General features: G+C 38.5%; 1 protein-coding gene across 4 annotated transcripts; it reads left to right on the top strand.

The window, feature by feature from the left end:
• Positions 1 to 219: 219 nt before the first annotated feature.
• On the top strand, positions 220 to 5,062 carry LOC140880908 (putative UDP-glucuronate:xylan alpha-glucuronosyltransferase 3). Of its 4 annotated transcripts, none has more exons than XM_073285780.1 (5): positions 221 to 531; positions 1,621 to 1,790; positions 2,264 to 2,452; positions 2,621 to 3,243; positions 3,814 to 5,062. In XM_073285780.1, exons 3-5 carry the CDS (start codon positions 2,364 to 2,366, stop codon positions 4,842 to 4,844), a joined length of 1,743 nt encoding a protein of 580 aa, XP_073141881.1. In that variant the 5' UTR covers positions 221 to 531; positions 1,621 to 1,790; positions 2,264 to 2,363; the 3' UTR covers positions 4,845 to 5,062. The 4 variants fall into 4 exon arrangements, with proteins under 4 accessions (XP_073141877.1, XP_073141875.1, XP_073141881.1 ...); XM_073285791.1 differs by having other exon boundaries at positions 2,249 to 2,452; XM_073285776.1 differs by lacking the exon at positions 1,621 to 1,790 and having other exon boundaries at positions 220 to 531.
• Positions 5,063 to 11,420: the final 6,358 nt, after the last annotated feature.

Below are 11,420 nucleotides of genomic sequence, written 5' to 3'. Positions count from 1 at the left end.
CAGCGTGGTTGCTTTTAAAAGTGGTTAAAACTATGATAAGTAAAACTATGATCAAGTAAAAACCCATCCGAGCATATAATTTGGTTAAATTTTTGGTTTTTGGATCAATTTTGTTGAGGTTGTCGAACAATCCAAAGCTTTGGACATGAGAAACAAATCTCTCCAATCATTAGAATAATTATTTTATGGGAATGTCCTTAATTATGTTTATTTTAATACTTAAGCCGCTCACATTTAACTCATTCTCCCCTCCTGACATCAAAATTCTTCTTATTTGGCATTATCTTTGCACACAGATCCCTACTCAAACAGCCACAATCTTCCTATTTTAGCGTGAAACTTTAGGCATAAAATCTTCAAAATCTATTTTTTTTTTCCTTTTCTCTTGAACCTGAATTTCCGGGAAAATCTTTGTTCTCTTTCTTGCGATCAGATGTTGCCAGCTGCAGTTAGTTGCCACTGAACCAACGATATGCGAAACTTATCTCCTACTTCGGTAGAGCCGAGGCAGAGATCATTCTTTACCTCTACGTAAGCTTTTAAAAATGGGTTAATGCTTGAATTTTTAATCCATTCTTTGATAAAAAAAAAATTTTGTATGTGCTTCAGCACTAGTTTTGTAGTGGGTTTTTATGCTTTTTTCTGGCATTCTTGATTGTGTAGAAATATTATTTGATTCAGTGGCTTTCTTCGAATCTTTGTAGTGCTTGATCGTGGCTACTTATTTCTGTTAAAGTGTTAAGTTCATTCCTTGATTTGTGGGAACTGGACTGTTTTATGGGGTTCCTTGAGTTTGATTCATAATTTTGAAAAATGTGAAGTAATGAAGCTGGGGTTATGCTATAATGCGATGAATGGAAGGATGAATGTGAATTTAATAGCGTTAATTTTGGCCTATAATAAGTTTGATGTTGGAATTTTGAAATCTGCTCTTTATTTTGTTAAATGGACTTGTCAAAAGTTTTGGAGATTGACTAATTAGAGCTGTTGAAACAACTTGATCGAAAGTTTGAGGACATGGGTGGGTTACAATCAGTACTTCTATAATTTCACGCTCTAACCGCACTGTCAGTCGGTGGGTAGTAAATATATGCCCGAGATTGATATTCAAGATGCATGCATGTATGTTAATGGGTATTAGCTACTAGAGGTTTCAAACTGGTGGCTTTTGTTTCTGTTACCATATTAAAACCCCAAGAATCGAGCCATCAACAGGCTGGAGAATCTGTAGCTTTACTTTAACAAGAACATTTTCCTCTGGCATTCTTCTCATCTGTATTGTTTGGCTCCTGCTCTGTTTGAGAGATTGGAGACTATAAGGATAGCGACTATGAATATTGGGTTTTCTACTGTCTTTTTCGCATGGACTGATCCAGGAAAAAAGTTGAGATGTGGCTGAAATATCAGTGCACTAAATTCTTGGTGTGTGCGAGTACCACGGGACACCGAAGTTACTGCAAGATTTGATTTATTGGCTGTTTTGGTAAATGATTTTGCTAATAGGTGTGGTGTATATTCGTGACGTTTGGGGCATAGTCAAAAGCCTTTTATCTTTTAGCTTTGGATTACATAATCTTTTTTGTTCGGGTCTCCTTTATTCAGCTCTAACTTGTTCATCAGTGTTGTGGATGAAGGTGTAGCGGAACTTTAGGATTGTGGAAGTTTTTGTCAATATCACCTTATAATGGCGTAGATGGAATATATTTTTTACTGTAAATGCATTATGACAGTCAGTTATATTCCCCAAAAGGCAAAAACACAATATCCGGCGTAGTCACAGGGTGAAAGAGGTAAACGAGTTCTAATTCAGTCACATGCTGTATACATAAAGTTCATATTCAACCAAAGTTGACTCATAAGAACATCACATGATTTCCTTGTACTGGTATCTCGAGAAATTCACTTTTTACTTTTTTTTTTTCCTAATTTAGGGTATTTTTGTGTTTTTTTCGATGGATAGTGTGAAAAAGATGAGTATTCAGTTGAGTATTTCCGGTGTTGATAGCCTTTGGGCAAGCATTGCATCATTGATAATCATGATATGGCTACTCTGAACCCATAAATAAGTCTGTGTTTCTCAATTAGATTGAACTCTTAGCTACTCTGAACCCATAAATAAGTCTGTGTTTCTCAATTAGATTGAACTCTTAAACAAATAAACTTATGTGCATGTAGTCTTTTAAGCAATTAAATAAATTTTTCTTGTTTTATTGATGCTTTGTATTTAGCTATCTGCTTGTTAATACAGATTTGGTTGTTTCAGTGAAGAAACGTACAAGAGAAGGCCTTCAAGAGGTAGACCTCTTCATGGCCCCGGCCTAGACAGGGTTTTGAACTGCAAGCACCTTACCTTTAAGCTTGTGATGGCTGTTATAAGCATTGCAGCACTTTTTACAATCCTACATTCTCCTCCAATTCACGAGACGAACTACTTGTCCATTTCTCGATCCAGGCACGTGATATCATTATATGCTTTTGTATGTTTGTTTATCATGTGCCTTACAGTTTAGTAAGGAAAATTTAAAATGTTCTATTCGTGGCCTGGTTCGCGCTGCATGTAATGTTTAATTGGATAGAATCACAGTTTCTTTTTTGAATCTTTTACAAATTCTACTTGTAGGCATGGCTTTGTGGATAGTTATAGCACAAATTTAAACTACGCATCGGTTCTAAATATCGAGTGGGATGAAGTTTCTGTTGTTCTTGAGAAACTAACTGACACAGATGACTACAAGGGAATTGGTTTGTTGAATTTCAATGAGAAAGAAGTTACCCGGTGGAAGCAGTTGTTCCCGGATGCAGAGCATGTCACACTTTTTTTGGATTCTGCCCCACATAATATCACTTGGGAAACACTATACCCCGAATGGTTGGACGAGGAAGAAGAGTTCGAGGTTCCCACATGTCCTACTTTACCGAAAATTTCTTTCTCTGGAAAACCACGATTGAACCTCATAGTTGTCAAACTTCCATGTGATAAATCCAAAAACTGGTCGAGAAACGTGGCTCGTTTCCACTTGCAACTCGAAGCTGCAAGGCTTGCTGCAAGTACCAAAGGGTTATATCCTGTGCATGTCCTTCTCATTACTGAGTGCTTCCCTACCCCTAACCTTTTTACTTGCAAAGAGCTTGTCGTGCATGAAGGCAATGCATGGCTGTATAAACCCGAGTCGAATAAACTTCGAGAGAAACTCCACCTTTCCGTCGGCTCATGTGAACTTTCGGTTCCTCTGCAGGATAAAGGTTAGAGCTAATTTTGTTTTACTTCGTAATAAAATGCCATTGATTTTGTCTAAGTGGCTCTGTGGTAGGGGTTAGCAACTTAGCATTCATTCTGCTCATTGAACTGCTGATTGATTCAAACTTTCTATTAAGCTACATGGATGTTAACTTGAGCACAGCTATGCTAACTAACTTTCAGTTACAAGCATGTGGTGTAGTACTTTCAACAACCACAGAAACTGAATTTATTTACAGGCTACCTGAAGAAACGGAATTTTCATCCCAATGGAACCATACTTTTACAAAAAAGTGAACTCTTCAAACCAAAACAACCAATTAATCAATAAAATCAGGCACACACCAACTGAAATTTATAAAAATAAATTTTCCGGATAAATGTGGTGTGTTCCATTTTGAAAACAAAATAACCAAATGCTAGTCGAACTCACTTTTATAGAAATAGAAAACCAAATTGAATTAGCAAATTAATTAGGTTGGGTTGGTTGGTGTGGATAACTTCAAATATTGTTCTATCCCTCTCCGTAGGACTGCTATGAAACTGAATAGCCCGAAACAATTTCTTTCATGCAGCAAACTGGCACTCGGGTAATGAAAGACGAGAAGCATATGCGACAATTCTGCACTCGGCGCATTTCTATGTTTGTGGTGCCATTGTTGCAGCGCAAAGTATTCGCATGTCAGGTTCCACTAGAGATCTGGTGATACTTGTTGATGAAACCATAAGCGACTATCACAGGGGTGGTCTTGAGGCAGCAGGGTGGAAACTCCATACAATTGAAAGAATCAGAAATCCAAAAGCTGAAAAAGACGCCTACAACGAGTGGAATTACAGCAAATTTCGTCTATGGCAATTGACAGATTACGACAAAGTCATATTTATCGATGCTGACTTGTTGATACTGAGAAATATCGATTTCTTGTTCGAGATGCCAGAAATATCTGCTACAGGGAACAATGCCACTCTCTTTAATTCTGGTGTGATGGTGATTGAACCATCAAATTGCACGTTCCAGATGTTGATGGACCATATTAACGAGATAGAGTCGTACAACGGTGGGGACCAAGGTTATTTGAATGAGATCTTCACGTGGTGGCATCGAATCCCCAAGCGCATGAACTTTTTGAAGCACTTTTGGGTTGGTGATGAGGAAGAGAAGAAAGAAATGAAGACTCGTCTTTTTGGTGCAGACCCTCCTGTCCTTTACGTTCTTCACTATTTGGGCTTAAAACCATGGTTATGTTTCCGGGACTACGATTGCAACTGGAACGTTGAGATATTGCAAGAATTTGCAAGTGATGTTGCTCATCGAACTTGGTGGAAAGTCCATGATGCAATGCCTGAGAATTTACACAAATACTGTTTACTCAGATCCAAACAGAAGGCTGCACTCGAGTGGGATCGAAGGGAAGCTGAGAAGAACAACTACACTGACGGACATTGGAAAATTAAAATTCAAGACTCTAGATTGACTGCTTGCTTCGAAGAGTTTTGCTTCTGGGAAAGCATGCTGTGGCATTGGGGTGACAAGAATTGGACCGATAACGCCACTTCGACACAATCACCTCCGACTGTTGAAACGACTTCATTCTCGTCTTTGTAAGTCATTGTTTTCGTTTGTTCATTTTGTGAATTCCTGAATACGGATACCAGCGATATACGTATCTATCATGCTTATGTATGTAGATGAGAGATGCTTATACCCTTTGAAGATACTGGGGTGACAAAATTTTACATTTTTTGGATAGAAAATTTGTTTGGCAAAATTTCACACCATTCTTCTTGATTTATGAAGTTATGTGATGTTGTCTTGACATTATTTGTCTATGATCATGGTATACGGATGTTGAATGTTTGCTATACCCTTCTTTTATGTTACGTCTAGTCGTAATTATATTCAGGTAAATTGTTCTGAGATAATGTATGTTCTTGAATGAATTGTATGGAATGTAAAATATTACCCGGGCGACGTCGAAAAAGGCTAATAACAGTGGCCGTGCAGAGATAGATTTTTCGAGTCAGTGATAGAAAATAAATTCACATATAACATAACGAATTGAATAAAACTCAATTCGATTTAGGATCGTTTGTAGTTGATTACTAACCTCTCTTCCGAAGATAATAACAATTCGATGGTCTGACGTCAATCACAAATGGAAAGAAGTCAAGTTTCATAATCCAAATGCTAAATGTTTTGTCAGTATATTTTTTTTATCAATTCCACATGCAAGACTCACGGTACTCTCAATCCTTTTTCGTGGATGTATTCGGATGATGTAAAAAAAAAAATGAAAGTTGTGAAGGTTATTTCATGAAGGAAATTGTTATGAAATATGCCGGAGTTACCATGACGATAATAAAATTGCGGAATAAAATAATCAACAAGAACACCAAGGATTTACGTGGTTCACCCAATATAGGCTACGTCCACGGAGCTACTGCAATATTGTTAACCGGAGAAATATTACAAGTGTATACAAAACACTATATCTCACCAAACTCAAACCCTGAGTATTATCGAGAAATACTTCTCTGACTCACACAAGAGAAGTCTTTTTTTTTTCTCTCTTTATTTTTTTTTCTCTTTGTTAATACAAAAGAAGAGAAGAATGGGATGATCAAAACTGAATGGGAGGCTGGCTATTTATAGGAAAAGAAAAGAAAACCGAGTGAAATTTAATGCACTCTTTCCCAACATCCACCAACCAGCTGCCACCTAACAAATCTTCCACTTGAAGACTTGATATCAATCATGGCTTCACACAGTCAATGCAGCTGCTCAGACTTCCTCTCTTATACTTGGAGTCCAATTGAAGTCGAACACAACTTCAATTTGTCGGTGGTCACTGCCTTTGTGAACATATCAGCTGGATTTCTGCTTTCAAGAATCTTCTCAAGCATCAAGATTCCATCCTCCAAAACTGATCTGATGAAATGGTACCGCACCTGTATATGCTTCGTCCTAGTATGATAAACAGGATTCTTTACCAAATGTATAGCACTCTGACTGTCACAGTGTAATGTGATATCCTCAAGCTTCTGACCCAACTCTTCAAGGAATGATCTCAACCATATCATCTCCTTGCTAGCTTCTGTCACTGCAACATACTCAGCTTCAGTAGTCGAAAGTGCAACAATATTTTGCAACTTGGACACCCAACTTACTGTCGTACCGCCTAATGTGAACACATATCCAGTAGTACTCTTTCTGCCGTCTAGGTCACCACCCATGTCGGCATCTACAAAACCTTGTAAGCCTGAATCTGACTTTCTAAAGCACAGAGATGAACTGGTAGTACCTTTCAAATATCTGAAAATCCACTTCACTGCTTCCCAGTGTTGTTTCCCTAGATTGCTCATAAACCTACTCACAACTTCCACTGCATGTGCTATGTCTGGTCTGGTGCACACCATTGCATACATGAGGCTTCCGACAGCAGATGCATAAGGAACCTTATTCATATAAGAATGCTCCTGCTCCGTGGATGGTGATTGAGCTTTGGTTAGTTTGAAATTACTAGCCAAAGGAGTACTAACCGGTTTAGCTTCATACATGTTGAATCTGCTAAGCACCTTTTTCACGTACTCTGCCTGAGATAGCTTCAAAACTCCGTTCACCCTATCTCTCAAGATCCTCATACCAAGAATTTGTTTTGCAGTTCCCAAATCCTTCATTGCAAATTCTTTTGATATCAATGTCCTCCAGACAAGATCCTGCTATCAACATGTCATCCACATATAGCAGTAGAATGATATAAGAATCATCAATCTTTTTCACATAACAACAGTGATCCGCTTGGCACCTCAGGAAACCGTTGTTATTCATGAATCCGTCAAACTTCTTGTACCACTGTCTTGGAGCTTGTTTGAGACCGTACAAGCTCTTCTGAAGTTTGCATACCATTTTCTCCTTCCCCCGTACTTCAAATCCCTGTGGCTGCTTCATATAAATTTCTTCATCCAAGTCACCATGAAAAAACGCCGTCTTTACATCCAACTGCTCCAGATGTAAATCTTCCTTAGCCACTAGTCCAAGTACTGTTCTGATAGTGGTTAACTTAACCACTGAAGAGAAAATCTCAGTGTAATCAACGCCTTCTCTTTGTTGAAAGCCTTTTACAACAAGTCTTGCCTTGTACCATTTGCTACCATCAACTTCTTCTTTGATCTGGTACACCCACTTGTTGTGTAATGCCTTTTTATCTTTCGGAAGTTCCGTCAACTCCCATGTCTGATTGGATGACAGTGAATTCATCTCATCTTCCATGGCTAACTCCCACTTGATTGAATCATCATTTTGCATCGCTTCTTCAAAGGTCTCCGGTTCACCTTTATCAGTCAGCAAAATATAGTGAAGTGCAGGGGAGTATTTCTGAGGTGGTCTGATTGATCTCGACGATCTCCTGAGTTCAATCACCGGAGTTTGTGGATCAACTTCTTGTGCAGTTTCTTCTTCTTGGTTACTATCCTCCGACTCATTCATAGGAATATCTATCAATGGCACTTCATTTGACTTCTGGACTTCAGGACATTTATCTTCTGCTGCAATGTCTGACTTGTCCTTGTACAAAACTTGCTTATTGAAAATGACATCTCTGCTCCGAACGATCTTTCGATTTTGGTCATCCCAGAACCGATAACCAAACTCATTATCTCCATAACCAATAAAGAAACACTTCTTTGACTTCGGGTCAAGTTTCGTTCTGCTGGCTGAATCAATATGAACATATGAGAGACAACCAAACACTTTTAAGAACGAAAGGTTTACTCCTTTTCCGCTCCAGACCTCCTCTGGTATTCTGCAATCTAGTGCTACCGAAGGTTCTCTGTTGATAAGATATGCTGCAATGTTAACTGCATCAGCCCAGAATGATTTCGGCAGTCCAGCGTGCAATCTCATGCTCCTGGCACGTTCATTCAGGGTCCTGTTCATTCTTTCAGCCACACCATTTTGTTGAGGTGTACCAGGAATGGTTTTCTCCATCTTGATCCCGTTCTGTGCACAATACTTCTTGAACTCAAAATCTTCATATTCTCCTCCATTGTCAGACCGTAAGCACTTCACCTTCAAGTTGGTCTCATTCTCCACCATGGTTTTCCACCTCTTAAAGTTTTCGTAAACGTCAGATTTATTTTTCAAAAAATAAATCCAAACCTTTCTGCTCGAATCGTCGATGAATGTGACGTAGTATCTTGAGCCTCCAAGGGATGTCACAGGAGATGGTCCCCATACATCAGTATGAATTAACTCCAACTTTGCTGCTTTCGGTTCTCTACCGCCTTTCGAAAAGCTAACCCTTTTCTGTTTTCCAAGAACACAACTTTCACACAATTTATGTTCGACAGACTTTAATTCTGGTAGCTTCCCTTTTGATATCAACATCTTCATTCCCTTTTCACTCATATGTCCAAGTCTACAGTGCCATAGACTTGAGTTAGCTACAGCATCCATAGCTGTTAACACATCTCTGCAACTGGAAGTCATATAGAGGGTTCCAGTTTTCTTTCCTCGGGCAACAATCATGGCTCCTTTGCTCACTTTCCAAGAGCCATCACCAAAGGTCACTTTATGGTCTTCGTCATCGAGCTGTCCTACTGAGATCAGATTTCGGGTCAACTTTGGTACATGCCTCACTTTGTTGAGTTTCCAGATAGATCCGTTTGACATTTTCAAACTGATATCACCCATACCAGCTATTTCCAACGATTTTCCATCAGCCAGGAAAACTTTTCCGTAATTACCAGCAGTGTAATTACTGAATACCTCACGATCACCGGTGGTATGAAATGAAGCTCCCGAATCCATAACTCATGAATCAACCGGGCTTTCCATGGATAGTACTAAGGCATCATGTACATCCTCAGTAACAGCATTTGCATTATTCTTGGGTGATCTGCTGTCATTTTTCATGTGACCAGTTTCACCACAGCTCTAGCACTTCAATTTCTTTTCAAAGGTATTTTTGTCTTTTCCATTCCTTGACTTGGATCTGCCGCGCCATCGGTTAGAATTCTTTTCAGCACTTCTGCCCCTACTTCTGTTTTCGAGATTTAGGGCAGATCTCGATGATGTTGCTTCTCCCGAATCCCTCCTGCAAACTTCTTCACCAAGAATTCGATCTCTGACATCATTGAATTGTAACTTTCCTTTCCAGCAGAATTGCTAACCGCTGCCCGCATCGGCTCCCAAGCATTTGGTAAAGACGCCAAAAGAATAAGTGTTCGAATTTCATCATCAAATTTAATTTCAACCGATGTTAACTGGGAAACAATCGTGTTGAATTCATTGATGTGTGCTGCCACCGAAGCACCTTCCTCCATCTTCAAGTTGAATAACTTTTTCATGAGGAACACTTTATTATTTGCTGATGGCTTCTCGTACATGTCCGACAAAATGGACATCATCTCCTCCGTGGTTTTTGCCTCAGCCACGTTGTGGGCCACGTTCTTTGTTAGGGTCAATCGTATTATCCCTAACACTTGTCGGTCAAGAAGCTCCCACTCATCATCCTCCATCTTTTCTGGCTTCACCCCGGATAGAGGTTGATGTAGCTTCTTGCTATACAGATAATCTTTAATCTGTAACCGCCAAAATATGAAATCTATACCGTCGAACTTATTGATTCCCGGTCCCGATCCGTCATTTCCGGCCATCGCTTCACCTGCCTTAATAAAATTTCAAAAAATCTTTTCTGATGTGGAAGATCAGACAAGGCTGCAACCACAGAGCATACTCAGAATTTTAAGAAAATTTTCACCAAGGCTCCCGGACACCGTAACAGCTTTGATACCAGTTGTTATGGATTATGCCGGAGCTACCATGACGATAATAAAATTGCGGAATAAAATAATCAACAAGAACACCAAGAATTTACGTGGTTCACCCAATATAGGCTACGTCCATGGAGCTACTGCAATATTGTTAACTGGAGAAATATTACAAGTGTATACAAAACACTATATCTCACCAAACTCAAACCCCGAGTATTACCGAGAAATACTTCTCTAACTCACACAAGAGATCTTCGAAAAAAAAACTCTCTTTTTTTTTTTCTCTTTTTATTTTCTTCTCTCTTTGTTAATACAAAAGAAGAGGAGAATAAGATGATCAAAACTGAATGGGAGGCTGGCTATTTATAGGAAAAAAAAACCGAGTGAAATTTAATGCACTCTTTCCCAACATCCACCAACCACCACCTAACAGGAAATAACCACTCATTCCAAGAAATTTAAATTAATTATTTAAAGACTTGGTCGTCAGCCGACATGGACGTCTCGTTAACCCATCAATATTATTTCTTACAGTCAGCAATAATGTGGTTAGTAGCACCGCGATCAACAAGCCACGGAGTTGTCATCTATGTCGGGTTTTTTTTATTTTTACCGTAAATTAAATAATAAATGTCAAAAATAATGTAAAATTAAAAAATTTTTACAAATACCGTAAAACTCCAAATCTGACAGCGGATACTCAGTACACGTGGGCAGAGTCCGCTAATATTTGGAGCGGATGCTGCGTCGTGGCGTGGGGGTGTGCCACGCCAGCAGCATCCGCTCCATTATTGATAATGGACCGACTTCCCCCACCCACATTATCAGTTTTTTTTTTTTCTGAAATCCTCCATTGTCTACGACACTTCTTCTCTCCTTATCAATTTTTGTTTCTTTAAAATTAGATTTCTCCATCATCGTTCCTCCAATTACAAATCCGAGAATAGTTTCGGAATCCTTACAACGAGAGGTTATTTTTTACACCAATTTTTTGAGTTTTCTTCGCCGTATCGAAAACATCGTCCGACCACAGGTGGAGCATTTTCACATCTTCCATCACCGCCGATCGTTGTTCAAACTAGCAAGAAGATATTTTGGTTGGTTGGAGCTCTATTTCAAAATTAAGGTAAATTCGAGATTAGGGTTTTTTAATTTGGGTGTTTTGGTTTAATTGAGTTACTATAATTGAAATATGTTTAATTGTTGGTCGCAGGTACTAAAAAAAGCCATTTGAAGGTATGGATTATTTTTCAGAATTTTTTTAAGCATTATTTTGATTTTTTGAGTTTATTTTAATAATATGTTTTAGTATATATTTCAAATTTCTTCTTTTTTATAATTAACTATATTATATTAATATAATAAAAATTAAATGTATTAATAATAAAAATAGTTATGTTACGCTAAG

This window comes from Henckelia pumila, chromosome 1 (genome assembly GCF_033568475.1).
Source record: "Henckelia pumila isolate YLH828 chromosome 1, ASM3356847v2, whole genome shotgun sequence".
Taxonomy (NCBI): domain Eukaryota; kingdom Viridiplantae; phylum Streptophyta; class Magnoliopsida; order Lamiales; family Gesneriaceae; genus Henckelia; species Henckelia pumila.
Note: the sequence above shows the minus strand (reverse complement) of the source record. Positions and strands in the feature narration are given on the sequence as shown.

Excerpts from the sequence above, each read along its gene's own strand:
- LOC140880908 (XM_073285774.1), top strand. The coding sequence starts at position 473 with ATGCGAAACTTATCTCCTACTTCGGTAGAGCCGAGGCAGAGATCATTC. Across the intron at positions 2,453-2,620 it reads TTGTCCATTTCTCGATCCAG|GCATGGCTTTGTGGATAGTT; the intron begins GCACGTGATATC and ends TTCTACTTGTAG. Across the intron at positions 3,244-3,813 it reads GGTTCCTCTGCAGGATAAAG|CAAACTGGCACTCGGGTAAT; the intron begins GTTAGAGCTAAT and ends TCTTTCATGCAG.